General features: G+C 45.3%; 1 protein-coding gene across 2 annotated transcripts in view; it reads right to left on the bottom strand.

The window, feature by feature from the left end:
• nbeaa (neurobeachin a) overlaps positions 1–21,616 on the bottom strand; it is a 1,012,857-nt gene that overhangs the window by 562,551 nt on the left and 428,690 nt on the right. For both annotated transcript variants that reach the window (XM_078545316.1, XM_078545315.1), the window contains exon 33: positions 19,485–19,612. In XM_078545316.1, coding sequence (XP_078401442.1) covers positions 19,485–19,612 — 128 coding nt within the window. The remainder of the gene's footprint in view (positions 1–19,484; positions 19,613–21,616) is intronic.

The following is a 21,616-nucleotide window of genomic DNA, read 5'->3' on the forward strand; positions in this document are numbered from 1 at the left end:
CGTGTTTAAAGTTTTACATACTGTGAGCATAAAAGACATGATCAGCTAGGTTTTCTTCAGGTTTTCTTTAAAAAAAGAGGGTAGCTTTAGCTGAATTTACCCCATCTAAGTAAAATAATAAAAATGTTCCAACTTTTAGTGGGGAAACTATTGGAAGCAATTCTGAGGGACAGAATTAATCTACACTTACGGAGAGGCAGGGATTAATCAAGGACAGTCAGCATGGTTTTGTTAAGGGGACCAATTTGATTGAATTTTTCAAAGCAGTGACCAAGTGTGTAGATGAGGGCAATGCATTTGACGTAGTCTGCTTGGACTTCAGCAAGGCTTTTGATATGGTCCCACATGGGAGACTAATAATGAAGGTAAGAGTCCATGGGATCCAAGGCAATTTGGCAAATTGGATCCAGAATTGGCTGAGTGGCAGGAAGCAGGGGGTGATGGTCGAGGGGTGTTTTTGTGACTGGATGCCTGTGTCCAGTGGGGTTCCACAGGGATTGGTGTTGGGTCCCTTGCTGTTTGTGGTATATATAAACGATTTAGACTTGAATGTAGGGGGGGTTGATTAGTAAGTTAGCAGATGACATGAAAATTGGTGGGGTAGTAAATAGTGAGGAGGATAGCCTTAGATTACAGGGTGATATAGACGGGCTTGTCAAAAGGGCAAATGGAATTTAATCCGAATAAGTGTGAGGTGATACACTTGGGCAGGACAAACAAGGCATGGGAATACACGATGAATGGTAGGACTCTGGGAAGTACCGAGGACCAGAGGTCCCTTAAGGTAGCAGGACAGGTAGATAAGGTGGTTAAGACATATAGGATACTTGCCTTAATTAGCTGAGGCACAGAATATAAGAGTAGGGAGGTTATGCTGGACCTGTATAAAACGCTGGTTAGGCCACAGCTAGAGTATTGCTTGCAGTTCTGGGATCCACATTATAGGATAGATGTGATTGCACTAGAGAGAGTGCAGAGGAGATTTTCCAGGGTGTTGCTTGGGCTGGAGAGTTTTAGTTATGAGGAGAGATTGGATAGACTGGGGTTATTTTCCCTGGAGCAGAGGAGATTGAGGGGGAATCTGAAACTCACTGCTTGAAAGGGTGTAGAGGCAGAAACCCTCATAATATTTAAGAAGTATTTGGATGTGCCCTTGCAAAGCCATGGCATACAAGGCTATGGGCCTAGTGCTGGAAAACGGGATTGGAATAATTAGGTACTTGTTTGAGTGCTAGCCAGCCTCTGAGGCAACCGTGGTTGGTGGGGGGTGGGGTCAGATGCTACCCGGACGCTGCATCCCACACACAGGCAATCGACGTGAGGGACAGGGTAAGCGAGGGTCACGCATTAGGGACACCTGTATAAACTGACCATGCCTCCGCAACTAAGACACATCAGGTGCAGCCACAGTGATATGATTGGAGTGGGCTCTGAGCCTGCCCATCCATGCAAGCAATGCGGAAGCACCAAAGGGCCACTAAGCACTCCATACTTGACACCCACCACCGGCACAGACTTCGTGACTGCCACCGCTTAATTGGACTGCAGAGCAGTTGGATTGCACACGTTGTACAATCTCCTCCCCAACGTGGCCATGTAGCAGCCACTACTGGAGGTGCTCTGAGCCCCTTGCAATCCCAGCATCCTAGTTTGGAGCAGTGCCTGCATGTTGCAGGTTGACAGGGCAGCCATGCAGCGCACTCATCTCTGGCCATTCAGTGGGGTGACCAGCACTCTCCAGGAACGTTAAGGAGCGGGCACACAGGACCAGGAAAGGTGCTAAGTACAGCCACTATAACCACGCTTCTCTCTCTTTCATGCTGCAGGAGGACCACATTGGGATCATGGATCCTGCTGACCTAGCTGCATGCCTAATGGCCTACAGAGACGTTAGAAGACTGAGGAGAGAGCGACTGAGGCTCCTGGCTGCACAAAGGCAGAAGCAGCAACCTCATGAAGAAGGGCAGCAGGGGCTCCAGCATACGCTGCCCAGGAGCAACAGCAAGCCGTGACTGGTCAGCGCCTAGCGACACCCAGGGTCTATAGACTCCGCCTGCCAGCTTTGCAGATGACTGAGAACCAATGTCGCCAACGACTGCGCATGTACAAGGACCTGGTGGTTCACATCTTCCACCTGCTGCAGGACTTGGCGCCAAGGGTACATGGAGGGCATCCACTGCCAGTTGCTGTGAAAGTGACCGTGGTGCTCAATTTCTGTGCCAGTGGCTCCTTTCAGGGCTCCACAGGTGACCTCTGTGGGATTTCATAATCCACCACCCACAAATGCATCTATGAGGTCACAGATGCCATCTTCTCCATGGCACACAACTTTGTGCATTTCATCCGGGACCGAGGCAGCCAGAATGCAAGGGCCCATTGGATTTGCCCTGATCTTGGGATTCCCACAGTTGCAGGGTGCGATTGACTGTACTCAGGTCTCCGTCACTACACTCAGTGGGCTTCATCAACCGCAAGGGCTTCCACTCACTGAACGTGCAGCTGGTATATGACCACCAGAAACGCATCCTGCAGGTGTGCACATGGTTTCCAGGGAGTGTGCATGACGCCTACATCCTGAGTCGCTCGCAGTCTTGCAGGGTTCACAGACGCTGCAGGGTTGGCCCATTGGGGACAAGGGCTACCCGCAGAGCCCATGGCTGATGACACCTACACGGCGACCTCAGACTGCAGCAGAGCAATGCTATAATGAGGCTAATGCAGCAACTCGCAACATCGGGATGCTGAAGATGCATTCCGGTGCCTGGACCAGTCTGGTGGAGCCCTGCAATACAGTCCGCAGAGGGCATCACGGATCATCGTCATCTGTTGTGCCCTTTACAACCTGGCGCTGTAATGGAGAGAGGAGCTGGCTGAGGAGGAGATGGAGGAGCTGGAGGTCTCCTCAGCTGAGGACAACGGCACCGGGGATGAGGATGAAGTGGTCTTCGGTGGTGACGGTGACGGCGATGAGGGTCTCGCACTGGCTAGACGAGGCAGGCACGCTCGGGAGGCTCTCATAGCTGCCAGATTTGTGATGGATAATGACGACATGCAGTGAGGTGACCCCATAGATCCTCACATCGCAACTGTGAACGTTTGACTCCAATCTGGCTTATGACAGCACCAATACCCTCTGTGAGATTGCTTCTGTCATGGAGATGCAGTGGAGGCCCTATTGGTTGCTCAATCGCAGGAGGACAATGACAACATGCAGTGAGTACGTTCCATAGGTCTTCATATAGTCTCAGAATGTCCAACTCCTGTCTGGCCCAGGGCAGCTTGCTTGCGCTCCATTCAGGGCCATCTCAGAGACGCAGCCAAAAAACTTTAGACGCATCTGATGCTGTGTTTGCCTTCAGCACCTCAACCCTTCAGGAGCTGGTGCACAGCATCACTGGTCACAGGTGCTGGTGTGATGGGGGCCAGCCCCACCTTAAAGGTGCTGAGAGCACAAAGAGGGTTTAAGGGAACTCTGTCATGCCTGCCCACTACATTCTGGTAGCAATGACCAGCACTGCCGAGGTGCAGGCATCAGTAATGTTTCCTCGGAGTGTGAGGCTGAACCATCACTGTGATCTGAAGGCCGTGTAGAGCACAGGGAAGAGGCCCTGAGCTGAGACACCTGTCTTTTCTCTTGCGCAGAAAGATTTCACATCTGAGTGACAAGAACACTGCTCATCAGAACAAGGAGCCACAAGCAGGGAGACATTATTAAAAATTTATTGACAATTGTGAACAGTATGTACAAGTGATTAACACCAGTGACCAAGCCGTGCAACTACTTTCACTTAATTTTCCCAACCCTGCTGCTACGTCTTGGTGCCCCCCAGGCATTCACAGCCTGCTGTGATGCCCTGTTGTGCTGACTTCGGCGGGCGTCCTCTGGAGGGCTGAGGCTTGAAGGGCCCCGGCCTGCTTTCGAAGTCCTGCTGTGTGGCAGTGGCACCCTCCTCGGCCTGTGAAGCTGGAGCTGCGGAGGTTACAGTAAGAGGAGATTTGGATAGACTAGTCACTACCAGAGTCAAGTGGGTGGGTGGCCCCAGAGTGTGCACATGCTGATCCTCCTCCTTATGGATGCCCGAGGGCCCCTGGCTGACTCCATGAGTGGAAGGGGTAGCTGGAGAGAGATGGAGCTGCCCAGCACCCCTCTCACGTACACACTGTTGGAGGCGAACTATGAAATCAATGATGGGATTAAGCCCGCGCAGCAGTGACGTCCTGGACCAACGTCTCCTTGGTGGCCACCATCCTGTCAGTGTTGACCTCGGAGCATTGCAATGCCAGCGCTATCAATGGACTCCCCCATCATGCCTTGCAATCTGAGGAGTGCAGTGGACATCCCTTCCTGTTGTTCCCTAGCTTGCCTTTGCAGCTCTAGTAACTGATATGACCAAGTCCAGAGGCTCGTCATCTGACTCAGACTTAGCAACGTCCTGGCCTCCAGCAGTCCACCGAGTGTCAGAGACCTGGGAAATCCCTGCCTCCACCTGCTATGGATCAGAAAGTGTGATGTGCTCACCAGATTGTGATCCCGAGGCTACTCCAAAGCTAGGTCCCACCGAGGTGTACGTCTCTGCGCTGGTGGAGGGTGTGGGTGAGCGCTGTGACAGGTCTTCAGGGAGGGTACCTTCAGATTCCACTTTAGAGGTTTCTCAGGGGCTTGATTGGAATTTCTGGGTCATGGATTCTGCCGGCTGTTTGGGAGATGTGCCTGCAAAAGCAAGAGGAAATAATTAGTGCATGGCAGTGGCCTATGAAAGAGGACACATCACTCATGGCCTGGTCGTCTGATGGATGTTGCACTGCTGGATCCTCACTTGGGAGAGCAGCGCCAACCTCACCATTATAGCACAGAACCGGTCCCAGTCATCGCTGGCCAACTGGATGGCTCTGTTTTCAAATTCTGTCTCCGACATCCTTCCACCTGTCTGCAACCTTTCCCTCTTGTTGTGTGCCAGTTTGTCCTGCACGTTCAGAGATGGGGAGATTATCAGGACACCTGCCAGGCCAGGTGATAAGAACGCCTGGCCTGTGTGGGTGGTGAGTGGTCCCACAGATGGGATGAGGACAATGATGGTGTGTGTGAAACAGTGAATGGTGATGTCCCTTGCACTGGAAGTGAGTGAGGGCCCTATGGATATGTGATGGGTTTGTGAGTGAGAGAGTTGGGAGTGATGAAAAGAGTGACTTACCCTGGCGGAACGGAGGAGTTCATTCATCCTTTTGTGGCACTGGGTGGCTGTCCTCCTCTGCAGGATGTTTGCGCTGACCACTGCTGCCACCGCCTCTCAAGCCAGGTTGCTGACTTTGTTGCCCATCCTGCGGCCAGAGCTGGGGTGGAGCACATCACGGTGGGCCTCCACGGCATCCAGTAGTCGCTCAAGGGACCCGTCGTTGAAGCGGGGGGCTGCAATATTTTTTCCTTTGCTGGCCATGTCTCCTGGGCAGCGGTGGTGAGCTGGTGGCGATGAGCGCTTTGCTGGCGGCTGCCCTTTAAAGATGGCAGGCGGTGTGATGCAACAACAGGGTGATTGTGAGTGGGTGAATGAGAGCCCACTTGCCATGGAAGCAGCATGTTTCGCGGGAGTGAATAAATAATGTGGCAGGCTTGGGACGATACAGCATGAAAACCCACCATTTTCGTCAGCGGGTAGGACTCCATTTTATCCACCCGCTGCTGCACTTAGTGCAATTCTGGGCAAATTCCGTCCAGGGTCTTGTTCCTTCAGTGTCTCTGAGAAAACAGATGCTTAAAACACAGTGGGCTGGTTTGTCACATGACCTTCTCTCCAACTGCCCACATGATCCAAATAAGGTTATGGCCAGTGTATTCCAATTGTAATGATTAGATCATGGCTGGGAATTCCTCTCAGCCAACCTTCCATTGTCCAAGTGATTATGTCTCATGGTTTGTCTCCATTCACTTCAGTACCCATGTATTGTTTGAACGCTTTGCTAATGAGATAGAAGATGGTTCTATTTATCTTCTCATCCTGGTGCTGCTTTGCAGACAGGTTGTCTCCATTTCAATGGTTTTTGGAATGTAGGTATTGTGATGCAAATATGTAGCCCTCTATGATCCCAAGCCGCCGAAACAGGGCTTTAATCTTTTTCTAAAAATTCAAATAGGGGTTTTCAGCCAGTGAATTCAAAAATCATTTTTTTGATATAAAGCATGGTTGCATAATTCTACGTGTGGGCAAATGTTTCCCATGATGTCAAAGACAGTCACTCCGCCTCACTCTGGAATTCAGTCTTTTGTGCTTGTTTCAACCAAGGCTGCAATGGTGCCCTGGTGGAACACTAACTGGGCATCACTGAGGTTATTGGCGAGAAAGTGGTACTTGACAGTACTGTCAAAGACACCATTCATCACTTTGCTGATGACTAAGAGTAGACTGACGAGGTGGTAAATGGCCGGATTGGATTTCTTCTGCATTTTGCTATCTGGACAATTTTCCACATTGTTGGGTAGATGCCTGCATTATTGCTGTACTGTAAAAGCTTGGTTTGGGGAACAAGATGTTGGGTTCTGTGGACTTTGCTGTATCCAGCCATTTCTCGGTATCATGTAGTGAACTGAACTGACAACATGCTGGCATTTGTGATGCTGGGGATCAAGATGGGGCTTAGAAGGATCATGCATTCGGTGCTTCTGTCTGAAGAAGGTTGCAAGCATTTCAGCCTTCTCTCCTACACTCAAGTGCTGGGCTTTGCCATAACTGAGGATGGGGATGTTCTTCGAGTCCTCTTCCCATTAGTTGTTTAATTGCCAACACCATTCATGATTGGATGCAGCAGGCCTGCAAAGTTTTAATCTGATCCATTAATTATGGGATTACTTACTCCTTCTGCTGTATAGCATGCATGTAATCCTGTGTTGCAGCTTCACCAGGTTGGCACATCAGTTTTAGGTATGCCTGGTGTTGCACCTGGCATGCTCTCCTACACTCTTTATGGAACCAGTTTTGAGCTGCTAGAGCTGTTCTGACTCTATCTGATTTAGCATGGTGGTCAGTGCTGGATCACCACAAGGGCTATCACTCCTATCAATGCTATCCTGGATAGATGTATTGGCAACAAGTAAATTGGTGAGGAAAAGGTCAAGTAGGATTTTCTTTTTTGTTGGTCCTCTCATCACCTTCCAGAGGTCCAGTGTCTCAAGCTATGTATTTCAGGACTCGGCCAACTCGTTCAAAAGTGGTGTGTCATGGAAATATAATAATTTTCATAATATTATTGAGATTAATATTAATATTAATAAGTAGATTAATAGTGGGGTTTGGATTAGTTTCTCTGTGTGTATGCATGGGGATTTAATTGAATTGGAGGCAGCTGGTCTGGAGATTTCAAGTCATCAAATCGTAGCTAGGTTTGAAATGCTAAATACATAAACATGACTGAAGTTTTAGAATGTGAGGCGTAAGGAAAATTTGCTTTTTTAGATAAACCACAGTAGTTTGAGTTTCAAAGAGATGGTAAGTTATTACACCTAGCCAGAAGAAGTTAAGCCATTACGAGAAGGGTAAGGTTCCAAAGACATATCGGAACAATGGAATTTTCATTAAAAGGGAGAAACATGTATAAAGGAGATGAGACCATGTGTAAGAGGAGAATGCATTCTAAGATCTTACACAGTGTGAAAAGCCTCCAGACTCTGTGCATCAAATTGCTGTCTAAAGGAATCAAAGCTAAGAAAACTCACTTTGAATATCACTGTCCAGGGTGTCAAGTTGCTTTGCCTGGGTCTGTTTAAATCTATTTGTTTTTACTGTTGCCTTAACGGAGTTATAACTGGGAACCAGATTAATTGGGGGTTTTTAGAATTGTTATAATAGTATTTGGTAGACCTATTTATGTGCTTGAAATCTTTCCTTTTGTTAATAAATGTTTAATTTAGTTTTCTAAAAAACCTCTGAAGTCGTGGTAGTCTTATTACTTCTGAATTCAAGGCATGCATTTCGAAATAAAATACAAATTGCAAAACAGTTGCGTGATCAAGTTTCCCTTGCGGATTTGATCCACCTGACACATGTCATGCCATGTCATGATGATGGGTGCTGAGCAGTATATACACAGAGTATATTCTGTGCCCTTGCTACCCTCAGTGCTTCTTCATAGTGGCGCTCAACATGGAGGAATATTAATTCATCAGTTAAGGGATGGCAGTGAGTGGGAATTAGCAGGAGATTTCCTTGCCTGAAGTCTTGCTGTTGATCTTGTTTGACCTGGTGCCTTAAGACTTCGAGCCATTCCTGACTGTATATCACTGTGCAGTGGGGCAGGACATACCCAGAGATAGTGATGGAGTCATCTGGGATATTGGTTGTAATTTATGATTCTGTGAGTATGACTATGTTAGACTGTTGCTTGATTAGTCTGCGGAACAGCTCTCCCAATTATAGCGCAAATTCCCAAATATTAGCGAGGAGGACTTTACAGGGTGTGTCTTTGTCCTATTCAGTTTTATTCTTATTCTACCATTTTGTAGTGATTTGATACAACTAAGTGGCTAATTAGGCCATTTCAGAGGGCACTTGGGAGTCATTGTTTGAGTCTGGAGACACATCTAGGATGAAGACCAGATAAGAACGGGAGATTTCCTTCCTTAAAGAATATCAGTGAAGCAGATGTAATTTTACACAATTCAGTAGTTTCATTGTCACCATTACTGAAACTAGCTTTTTATTCCAGATTTATTTAATTAATTGAATTTAAATCCCCCAGATGCTGTGGTGGGATTTAAACTCATATCTCCAGAGCATTAGTCCAGGTCTCTGAATTACTAGTTCAGTAACACCACTATTATGCAACTATTCCCATGCTGGAATAACTAAAATTGGGGATGCTCAAGAGGCCATAATAAGGTAAGAACAAATATCTCAACAGCATTGTGGCATTGGAGGAGATTACTGAGATAGTGAGTGGCAAAGCCACGGAGAGATTCACAGAATCTTTACAGTGCAGAAGGAGGCCATTCAGCCCATCGAGTCTGCACTGGCTCGCTGAAAGAGCATTATACCTTATCCTACTCCCCTGCCTTATCCCCGTAACCTTGCACATTCTGCCTTTTCAGATAGCAATCCAATTCCCTTTTGAATATCTTGATCAAACCTGTCTCAACCACCCTTTCAGGAAGCTCGTTCCAGACTCCAACCACCCTCTGGGTAAAAAAAATTTTCCTCACCTCACTTTTACTCCTTTTGCCCATAATTTTGAATCTATGCCCTCTAGTTCTTGATGTTCTCTTGAGTGGGAACAGTTTCTCACAATTTTCTATCAAGTCTCCTCTCAGCCTTCTTTTCTCCAAGGAAAACAGACCCAACCCCACCAATCTATCCTCATAGCTACAGTTGTTTATCCCTGGAATTATTCTTGTGAACCTCCTCTGTACTCTCTCCAATACCTTCACACTCTTTCTCATGTATGGCGCCCAGAACTGGATGCAGTATTTCAGATGAGGCCTAACTAGTGTCTTCTAAAAGTTTAACATGACCTCCTTACTCTTGTACTTAATGCCCCTATTAATAAAATCTAGGATACGATATGCTTTATTAACTGCTCTCTCAACATGCCTTGCCACCTTCAATGACCTATGTACAGATACACGGAGGTCCCTTTGTTCCTGCACCTCCTTTAAAGTTTCTCCCTTTACTGTATACTGTATCTCCATATTTTCCTGCCAAAATGAATCACCTCACACCTTTCTGCATTGAAATTCATCTGACATTTGTCTGCCCAACCCACTAATATGTCCATGTCCTTTTGAAGTTCAAGACTGCCCTCATCACAGTTGTCAATGTTTCTAATCTTTATATCATCCGCAAATTTTGAAATCATGCCCTGCACACCACAGTCTAGGTCATTGATATGTATCAAGAAGAGCAAGGGCCCAACACTGACCCCTGGGGAACTCCACTACAGAGCTTCCTCCAATCTGAAAAACAACCATTTATCACTACACTCTGTTTCTTGTCACTCAGCCAATTTATTTTGCAAGTGCCTACTCTCCCTTTTATTCCATGACCTAGAATTTTGCTCACAAGTCTATTGTGTGGCACTGCATCAAATGCCTTTTGAAAATCCATAAAAACCACATCAACAAACATTGTCCTTATCAACTTTATCTGTTACTTCAAAAAACTCCAGCTAGTTAAACACGATTTTCCCTTAATGAATCCACGCTGGCTTTCCTTAATTATCCCGCATCAGTCTAAGTGACTATTGATTTTGTCCCGAGCCATGATCTCCAGAGGTTTCCCTACTACTGAAGTCAAACTAACTGTTCTGTAATTGCCGGCATTATCCTTACACTCCTTTTTGAACAAGAGTGTATCATTCGCAATTCTCCAGTCCTCTGGCACCACCCCTGTGTCTAAGGGAGGCTGGAAGATTATCACCAGTGCCTCTGAAATTTCCACTCTCACCTCCCTCACTTTCCTCGGATGCACCTCATCCGGTCCTGGTATCATCAATTTTAAGTAAAGATAGCCTCTCTAATACCTTCTCAATTGTAAATTCCTTGAGTGTACCAGTTACTTCCTCTCTCACCTTGATCTGGGTAGCACCCTCTTCCTTTGTAAAGAGGGATGCAAAGTACTCATTTAATACCCCCGCCTACTTCTTCTTCTGCCTCCACATGCAAGTGATCTTTGATCCCTAATCAGCCCTACTCTTTCTTTTACCACCCTTTTATTATTTCTATACTTATAGAAGACTTGGGATTCCCTTTTACGTTAGCTGCTAGTCCCTTTTCATGCTCCCTCCGTGCTATTGTGATTCATTTTTTCATTTCTCATCTGGTCCTTCTATATTCAGCCTGATTCTCCATTGTATGTTCAACCTGACATCTGTCATGCGTGTACTTCCTTTTCATCTTCACCTCTATCTCTCTCGTCATCCAGGGCGTTCTATATTTATTTGTTCTACCTTTCCCCTTCAAGGGAATATACCTTGACATTGCTTGCAATACTATCTCTTTGAACGTGGCTCATTGTTCAGCCATCTTATTTTCTGCCAACATTTGATTCCAACTCACTCAACTCATTGCATTCTCATCCCACCAAAGTTATTAGATGGGGTCACAATTAATTATCCAATTAATTATCCCTGCCCTGGTTGCTCCTAGTCCTTCTCCTTGGCCAACCTAAATCTTATGATACAATGGTCACTGCCCCTAAATGCTCTCCCACTTTGACCCGCTTGGGCCAATTCATCCCCAGAACCAGGTCCAACAGTGCCTGCTCTCTCATTGGATCGGAAACATACTGCTGCAGAAAATTATCTTGAACACACTCCCGGAACTCTTGCCCTTCATGTCCCTTTGCACTATTCCTATCCCAGTCTATATTCAGATAATTGAAATCCTCCATTATAATTGTTCTATAATTCTTGCAACTCTCTGCAATTTCTTTGCAAATTTGTTTCTCTACATCCTTCCACTAGTTGGTGGTCTATATAATACACCGATCAATTTTATGACACCTTTTTCATTCCTTACCTCCAGCCAGAGATTCCGTCCTTGACCCATCTGGAACATCCTCTCTCTCCAGTGCTGTAATTCCATCCTTAATCAATACTGCTGCTCCCCTCAAATCCCTTTTCCTTCCTTCCTGTCTCTCCTGCCTTGTAGCCAGAAATATTTAATGCCCAGTCCTGCCCTCCTTTGAGCTAGGTTTCTGTTATAGTAATAATATCATAATTCCTTTTGTCAAGCTGTGCCTGCAGTTCACCAATCTTATTAACTACACTCCGTGCATTCACACACATGCACATTAATCCTGATTTAGGATTTTTAACTTTCCCCCTTGCTCTGACCTCAACTGATGACTTACTGTAGGCTACTCTAGCTCTATCAAACTCTCCAAGTATTCTATTTACCTTGATATTACTCTCTGATATATCCTCCTTATCAGATAATACTTCACTACTTCCCACTGCCAGTTTTTCTCCTCTTTCCGAATTTCCCCACAGGTTCCATTCCCCCTGCCAATCTCATTTAAACTTCCCCAACAGCACTAGCAAGCCTCCCCGCAAGAACATCAGTCACAGTCTCATTAAGGTGTAACCCATCCTTCTTGTACAGGTCCCTCCTGCCCCAAAACCAGTCCTCAGAAATCTAAAGCCCTCCCCTCTTACTCCACTTCTCCAGCACGTATTGAACTGCTCAATCTTCCTATTCATATGCTCACTAGACCTTGACCCTGGCACCAAGGAGGCAACATACCACCCTAGAGTCATATCTATGGCTGCAGAAACACCTGTCTGCTCCTCTAACTATGGAATCCCCTACCACTATAGCACTTCCACTCTTCCACCTCCCCTCCTGTGCAGCTGAGCCACCTGTGGAGCCACGAACTTGGCTCTTGCTATACTCCTCTGAGGAATAATCTCACTCATCAGTATCCAAAATGAAAAAGCAGTTAGAGAGCGAGACAGCCTCGGGGGATTCCTGCACTACCTTCCTGTTTCTCCTAGATACTTTGGCAGTCACCCATTCCCTCTCTACCTGTGTACGTCTTAGCTGCGGCGTGACCACCTCTATAAACGTGCTATCCATGTAATCCTCAGCCTTTCGGATGTACCACAGTGACTCTAGCCACCGCTCAAGTTCCGCAACCCGGAGCTCAAGTTTCTGCAGCCGGTGACACTTCCTACTGATGTATTCATTGAGGGCACTTTGTGCCTCCACGACTTCCCACATGCTTCAGGGTGCACAGTCCACATGGCCGAACTGCATTGACATACCTTAAACTTTATATAAAGTGTTTACTCACCTGTCACTCACCAATCATCTCCTCCTCTCCCTCTTTTGTTCTTTATGAAGTCTTGCTGCTCGCTTTCTCCCTCTCGCATCTTTTTACGAAGTCTCACTGCTCTCTCCCTCTCACACTCTTTATGAAGTATCCTTGCTCTCCACACTCTTTATAAATGAAGTCTGCCCGCTCTCCTTATTAAAGAAATCTCCCCGCTCTCTGCACTGCCTATTAAAGTCTCCCTGCTCTCCAAGCTCCTTATTAATGAAAACAAAATAAAAACAGAATTACCTGGAAAAACTCAGCAAGTCTGGCAGCATCGGCGGAGAAGAAATCAGTCAACGTTTCGAGCCCTCATGGCCCTTCAGCAGAACCATGAGGGCTCGAAACGTTGACTGATTTCTTCTCCGCCGATGCTGCCAGACTTGCTGAGTTTTTCCAGGTAATTCTGTTTTTATTTTGTTTTGGATTTCCAGCATCCGCAGTAGCTTTTAGCTTTTTGTTTTTATCCTTATTAATGAAGTCGCCCCACTCACTGCTCTCTTTTATAAAGTCTCCTTGCTCTCCATGCTCATTTTTGAAATGAAGTCTCCATGTTCTTTATGAATGAAGTCTCCTCGCTCTCCACATTCTTCTTTGAAATGAAGTCTCCTCGCTCTCCGTGTTCTTTTTTGAAATGAAGTCTCCCTGCTCTCGCTCTCTACAAATGAAGTCTCCTTGCTCTCCACATTCTTCTTTGAAACGAAGTCTCCTCGCTCTCCGTGTTCTTTTTTGAAATGAAGTCTCCCTGCTCTCGCTCTCTATAAATGAAGTCTCCTTGCTCTCCACATTCTTCTTTGAAACGAAGTCTCCTTGCTCTCCACATTCTTCTTTGAAATTCTTCTCCTCGCTCTCCGTGTTCTTTTTTGAAATGAAGTCTCCTCACTCTCTGTGCTCTTTTTTGAAATGAAGTCTCCCTGCTCTCGCTCTCTAAAAAACGAAGTCTCCTCGCTCTCCGCATTTTTCTTTGAAATGAAGTGTCCTCGCTCTCCGTGTTCTTTTTTGGAATGAAGACTCCTCACTCTCCGCGCTCTTCTTTAAAATGAAGACTCTTTTTTGAAAATCTTAAAAACAAGGACGAGAGTTTGAAAACCGAGGCATTGCTCAACTGAGAACTAATGTAGATCAGCAAGCACAGAGGTGATGGGTGAACAGGACTATGTGTGATTAAGGAAATGGGCCGCAGGGATTTGAATGACTTCAAGTTTACAGAAGGTGTACTTTGGGCATCTGGCCAGGAGTGCATTTGGATGAGGTTTTCAGCAGCATTTGAGATGAGGCGGGATGGAGTCCAGCAACGTTACAGATGTGGAAATAGGCAGTCTTAGCATTGGAGCAGATATGCAGTCAGAAGCTCAGAGGTCAAATATAACACTAAGTTATATTGGTCTGGTTAAGCCTCAGACAAATGTCAGAGTGGGACCGCGCTCTGTTTGCAGCAGGGTCTGAAGATAATGGTTTCGGTCTACCCAATATTTAATTGAAGGAGATTTATGTTCATCCGGTAATGGATATCAGACAAGCAGTCTGATAATTTAGCAACAGTGGAGGAGTTGAGAAGGACTGTGATGATTTTTTTAAATTCATTCATGGGATGTGGGCTTTGCTGGCTGGGCCAGCATTTATTGCCCATCCCTAGTTGCCCTTGAGAAGATGGTGGTGAGCTGCTTTCTTCAACCGCTGCAGTCCACATGGTGTAGGTACACCCACAGCACTGTTAGGAAGGGAGGTCCAGCATTTTGACGCAGCAACATTGAAGGAACGGCAATATATTTCCAAGTCAGGATGGTGAGTGACTTGGAGGGGAAAATCCAGGTGGTGGTATTCCCGTCAATCGGCTGCCCTTGTCCTTCTAGGTGGTAGTGGGTTTGGAAGGTGCTGTCTAAGGAGCCTTGGTGAATTCCTGCAGTGCACCTTGTAGATGGTACACACTGCTGCCACTGTGCGTCGGTGGTGGAGGGAGCGAATGTTTGTGGATGTGGTGCCAATCAGGCAGGCTGCTTTGTCCTGGATGGTGTCCAGCTTCTTCAGTGTTGTAGGAGCTGCACTCATCCAGGCAAGTGGGGAGTATTCCATCACACTCCTGACTTGTGCCTTGTCGGTGGTGGACAGGCTTTGGGGAGTCAGGAGGTGAGTTACTCGTCACATGATTCCTAGTCTCTGACCTGCTCTTGTAGCCACAGTATTTATATGGCTAGTCCAGTTCAGTTTCTGGTCAATGCTATCCCCCCCAGGATGTTGATAGTGGGGGATTCAGTGATGGTAATGCAATTGAACATCAAGGGGCAATGGTTGGATTCTCTCTTGTTGGAGATGTTCATTGCCGGACACTTGTGTGGTGCGAATGTTACTTGCCACTTGTCAGCCTCAATACTGGCCACATCTCGCTGCATTTGGATACGGATGGCTTCAGTATCTGAGGAGTTGCAAATGGTGCTGAACATTGTGCAATCATCAGCAAACATTCCACTTCTGACCTTATGATGTAAGGAAGGTCATTGATGAAGCAGCTGAAGATGGTTGGGCCTAGGACACTACCCTGAGGAACCCCTGCAGTGATGTCCTGGAGCTGAGATGGTTGGCCTCCAACAACCACAACCATCTTCCTTTGTACTAGGTATGGCTCCAACCAATGCAGGGTTTTCCCCCTGATTCCCATTGACTCCAGTTTTGCTAGGGTTCCTTGATGCCACACTCAGTCAAGTGCTGCCTTGATGTCAAGGACAGTCACTCTCATCTCACCTCGGGAGTTCAGCTCTTTTGTCCATGTTTGAACCAAGGCTGTAATGAGGTCAGGAACTGAGTAGCCACTGTGGAACCCAAGCTGGGCATCAGTGAGCAGGTTATTGTTAAGCAAGTGGTGCTAGGTAGCACTGTTGATGACCCCTTCAATTACATTACTGATGATGGAGAGTGGACTGATGGGGCGGTAATTGGCTAGGTTGGATTTGTCTTGCTTTTTGTGTACAGGAAAAAACCTGGGCAATTTTACACATAGCTAGGTAGATGCCAGTGTTGTAGCTGTACTGGAACAGCTTGGCGAGGAGCGTGGCAAGTTCTGGAGCACAAGTCTTCAGTACTATTGCCGGAATGTTGTCAGGGCCCTTAGCCTTTGTAGTATCCAGTGCTTCCGCTTGCTGTTCCTTGATGTCACATGGAGTGAGTCACATTGGCTGAAGACTGGCATCTGTAATGGTGGGGGATCTCCAGAGGAGGCCGAGATGGATCATCCTCTCGGCACTTCTGGCTGAAGATTGTTGCGAATGCTTCAGCCTCATCTTTTGCACTGCTGTGCTGGGTTCCTCCATCATTGAGGATGGGGATATTTGTGGAGCCTCCTCCTCCAGTGAGTTGTTTAATTGTCCTCCGCCATTCACAACTGGATGTGGTAGGACTGCAGAGCTTAGATCTGATCCGTTGGTTGTGGGATCGCTTATCTCTGTCTATCACAGCTGCTTATGCTGTTTGGCATGCAAGTAGTCCTGTGTTATAGCTTCACCAGGTTGACTCCTCATTTTTAGATATGCCTGGTGCTGCTCCTGGCATGTCCTCCTGCACTCTTTATTGAACCAGGGTTGATCCCTTAGCTTGATGGTAATGGTAGAGTGGGGTATATGCCGGACCATGAGGTTACAGATTGTGTTCGAATACAATTCTGATGCTGATGGCCCACAGCGCCTCATGGATGCCCAGTCTTGAGTTGCTGGGTCCGTTCGAAATCTATCGCATTTAGCACGGTGGTAGTACCACACAACATGATGGAAGGTATCCTCAATGTGAAGGCGGGACTTCATTTCCACAATGACTGCGGTGGTCACTCCTAATGATACTGTCATGGACAGATGCATCTGCGCCAGACAGGTTGGTGAGGATGAGATCAAGTATGTTTTTCCCTCTTGTTGGTTCCCTCACCACCTGCCGCAGACCCAGTCTAGCAGCTATGTCATTTAGGACTCAGCCAGCTCGATCAGTAGTGGTGCTACCGAGCCACTTTTGATGATGGGCATTGAAGCCCCCCACCCAGAGAACATTCTGCATCCTTGCCACCCTCAGTCCTTCCTCCAAGTGATGTTCAACATGGAGGAGCACTGATTCATCAGATGAGGGAGGGCAGTACGTGGTAATCAGCAGGAGGTTTCCTTGCCCATGTAGAGCTAGATGCCATCAACATATATGTGAAATTTCAGGTTTCCAGCAATGTAGTATTTTACTTTTCTTTTCCTTTCCTTGAAGGAGTCCTGCCTTGCAGGTCCATACCCCACTCGCCCAAAAATGTTCAAATCTCTTAGTCTGGTTGCCACCTCATTCATAGCATAGCAACCACTTTGTCCAAGTTATAAATGATATGCTCTGTTACAACAACAATGGTGCATTCTCCCTTTTTGGCCCCTGCATGGCATTTGACATAGTTCGCCACTTGTCTTCACCTTTAATCTATTGTCCATCTTTGTGGGGTAGGTTTATTATGTGTCCATTCTTAAATATCCCAGTGCAGCTTCTCCATTATTTCCTTTAGTCTCACAAACAAGATTCTTAAGAGGATAATTAACTTGAATTCAAATTATATTCAAAGTAAAGTAAAATTCAAAAAATAAAAATACTAGCATTTATATATCGCTTTGATGTCTCAAAGCTCTTTGCAGCCAATGATGTACTTTCGCAAGTATAGTCATTCTTGGTCTGCCTCTCTCTCTCTCTCTCTCTCTCTCTCAGCCTCGCTCTCTCCCTGTCTCCCTCTCCATGTCTTTCTATCCCCCCACCTCTTTCTCTCAGTCTCTCATTGTTGTCATTGTTGTATTGCAGGAAATGGGGCAGCCAATTTGCACTTGGCCAACTCCCATAAATATGATAATGACCAAATAATCTGTTTTTTGTAATGTTGAATTGGGGGATAAATGATGGTTAGGACACAGGGGATAGCTCCTCTTTTAAATAGTTCCATGGGATCTCTTACATCTCCCCCCAAGCAGGCATACTGGGCCTCTGTTTAAAGTCTCATATGAAAGACCAGATGGGTTGGGTCCAAGCTTTGAAAAAGGAATTGCACAAGTTGGTTAGTTTTGCTCATTCCACTGTCACTTGCTTATGTCTTTAAGGATGATGCCCTCATCATCCTTAGCCACACTCTGTTAATATGTTGATTAAAAACTTATTAGCCTTTACATTATTTGAACACAAAAAGTTTTAATCAAAAGCATCAATATTTTCCATTCCTGTGACCAGAGCTAATTTTCCCTCCTCATTCCCCCTGCAGCCTTTGACACAGTCCGACTATAGTGCCTCTGTTTCACTGTCCAGCTTGGTAGGACAGCTCTCGCCCAGCTGCATTTTTACTTATCAATTTGTAATCAGAACATCTCCAGCAAAGGCTTCTCTTAACACACCTATATGGTTGTTACCTCTGGTGAACCCAAGGGTCTTTATTTGGCTGTCTCTTTTCCTACAAGCAGTCCCATCATTGGCAGGCACGAGGTCATCTTCTAAATGCACACCACACTGAACTCTACTGCTCCACAACAAAAACAGAAATACCTGGAAAAACTCAGCAGGTCTGGCAGCATCGGCGGAGAAGAACAAAATTGACGTTTCGGACTCGAAACGTCAACTTTGTTCTTCTCCGCCGATGCTGCCAGGCCTGCTGAGTTTTTCCAGGTATTTCTGTTTTTGTTTTGGATTTCCAGCATCCGCAGTTTTTTGTTTTTATCTACTGCTCCACCATCTCTCTCAATCCCTCCATTATCCTTTGTGTCAAACTGCCTTCCTGTTGTCCAATCTTGAATGAACCACAACACAAAAAAATGTACCTTACATTTTTACCATATTACAACTAGATTTTTTTCATTCTTTCACAGGACATGGGTGTCACTAGCTAGGGCAGCATTTGTTGCCCATCCCTAATTGCCTTCAAGAGGGTGGTGACGAGCCACTTTCTTGAACCACTATAGTCCATGTGGTCTAGGTACACCTACAGCCCTGTTAGGGGGGGATTTTATGCATGAGTAAAGATGTCATCCACACATTTTGTCATGTTGCATTCTATTGTCAAAATTATGTCTCTTTCCTCCATTGCTTGCATTTGTCAACAAAATTATCACCCTAAATATTTGAACAAAGTGGACTGGCAGCATATCTGTGGCGGAAAAGCCCAAGTGGAACAGTACAGAACAGGATCAGGGTTTTGAGCTTTAAGTAAAATTGTGTAGATTTAATTTTTCAACACACCTTTTTAGGCTTAACTAAATATTTTAATTATTGTTTTTTAGATGACCTCATCTCATTGTGTCTATCATCAGAATTTCACAAATGGTGAGGATTTAAAAGGCACATTTTAATTTAAAAAGTATAACTCAAGAAAGAAATTAAGCAATATTCAGATATTATGCAGATTAGAGGAAAATTCCACTTAAACTTTAAATATCTAGAAATAGGTGCAAGGTTTTTAGTGTTTGAAAGTGCAAAAGTCACGAGACTAAAAGGTAAAACACACTCTACTGTCTCAACCCAAGAAACAAAATGTATTTTAAAAGTAAATGACCACATTTTAATTCTCAAAGGACAGAAATTTTCCAGTACCTGATTCCCTCCACCATCAAAGTAAAATGCAAAAGTCAGCAACCATTCTATTAACTATTTCTCAGAAAGGTTACATAGACGCCATGTAGATAAAAGTTAACTATACAGCACCTGTACCTTCGATCAACAATTCTTGGCCGTGGCTGCCCAACAGAGTCCTTGAAAGAAATGGAGCAAAATCCACAAAGATCTCACGTAACAGTGGAGCAACCTTTTCTAGGGCTCTTTCAAGTTTTGCTGTGATGCTGTTTTGAAATAAAGAAAAAGCTAGTAAAATTGCATCAAGTCATAGAATTACATAGAATGCTATAGCACAGAAACAGTTCAATAGATCCATGCCTGTGTTCATGAGCCACCTTGCTTCATTTCACCCCGTCAGCACATTCTATTCCTTCCTTTCTTATGTACTTATCTAGTTTCCCTTTAAATCAGGCTTGTCCAACCTTTTTGTGTGTGGCGGGGGGGGCACATTTCAATTTTTCTCACACTCAGGGGGCCGGTGAGCGAATTTCAGAAAGTTAAGGTTTGGCACAACATTAAAAATGAATTTTTTTTAAAAGCCGATGTATGAAAAGAAGCAATTTACTGAGAAAAAAAAGTCACAACAATGAATTGATAATTTTTTAAAAATGAGTAATAAATAAAGACAACCATTAGAGTGTGAAAGGGTGAGAGTCTGCGTGTCTAGCTCACTCCGAGTCTCAGGGTGCTCAGCACCCAATGTCAGGGAAATATAATAATTTTCATAATGTTATTGGAATTTATTGTAGAGTAATAGCGGGGTCTGTGTGTGTGTGAGTGAGTGAGTGAGACTTAATTGAATTAAAGGCAGCTGGTCTGAAGGCTTTGATACAACAGAAGATAAGCTAGATTTGAAAATGTTAGGCAGGTAAACATAGGTGTAAAGGGAACATTTGCATTTTTAAATAAACTAAGCTAGTTTGAATTTAAAAGAGGGAGTGAAATAGTACACCTAGCCAGGAGAAGTTAAGAAACAGTGTGTTTATTTTCCCCAAAGATTACTGGTAAAATTGGTACTATGATAGATTTATTATTAGGGAGGAGAAGTCCAAAGACATAGTGAAACAATGGCAATTTGCACTCCAAGGGGAAAATATGTATAAAGGAGCGAAGGTTGTATGTAAGGGGAGATATTCCAAGATCTAACAAGTGTGAAAAGCCTTCAGCATCTCAGCCTCAAGCTGCTGTCTACAAAGCACTGAAATTAAGAAAATTCACTTTAAATTCAACTGTTTCAGGGTATTGCGTGTTACTTTGTCTGGCTCTTTCTGTGTGTCTTATAGTTGCCTTAATGAAAGTGTAACTGGGAGTTAGATTAGCTAGTTGATTTAGAAGTTATCATAATAGTAATTTGTAGGTTTGTGTGTGTGCTAAAAATCATTTCTTCTTTTAATTAAGGTTTAATTTAGTTTGGTAAGAAACCTATAAGACTCGGTGATCTTATTACTACTGAATTCAAGGCACGCATCTCGAAATTTCCAAATTGCAAAACAGTTGTGGCAGTTGTTTCAAGTTTCCCTTTGGGATTTGAGCAGCTCAGCGTTTACCATTGGATGTGCTATAACACCCAAACCCACTGTGAGTGTGGGTGAGAGTGCCTGTTGGTGTGTGGGTGTGAGGGTGAGTGAAAATCCTAAGACTGGGAATAAGCCAGCCAGACACACACACACCCCTCCCTCTCAACCTCCTCTCTCTCTCTCACACACACACACAACACACAGACACACACACACACACAGACACACACACACACACACACACACAAACTAACATTATATGTCAGTCCTATATTTGGATGGGTAATAACAGTAAACATTAGGTCAGTCAGGTCTCCAGATTGCATATTTACAATAAAATTGATGTCAGAAATCCATATGGATGAGTTTTCAACACCTGAGTTTTGCCAAGACAAATTGGATCATGCTGAAACAGACAATCTTAGTTGAAAATCCACCAACTGCATGGTTCAAGGACGTTGTCTGTGTGTTAACTACGTACTCTCACTCACTCACCAACCCACCCTTACACTCATGCTCTCACTCACCCTCACCGTGACTCACCCTCACCTACTCAGCCACCTTCACCCTCACTCACTCACCTATATACACTCTCACACTCACTTTCCCACCCACCCTCACATTCACTCACTCACCCACCTTCACTCAGTAAATCGGCTGGAGTTGGGAGGTTTGGGTAGGTGCAATGAGAGCGGGAGAGAGACCAGGAGC

This window comes from Cetorhinus maximus, chromosome 7 (genome assembly GCF_964194155.1).
Source record: "Cetorhinus maximus chromosome 7, sCetMax3.hap1.1, whole genome shotgun sequence".
NCBI lineage: Eukaryota > Metazoa > Chordata > Chondrichthyes > Lamniformes > Cetorhinidae > Cetorhinus > Cetorhinus maximus.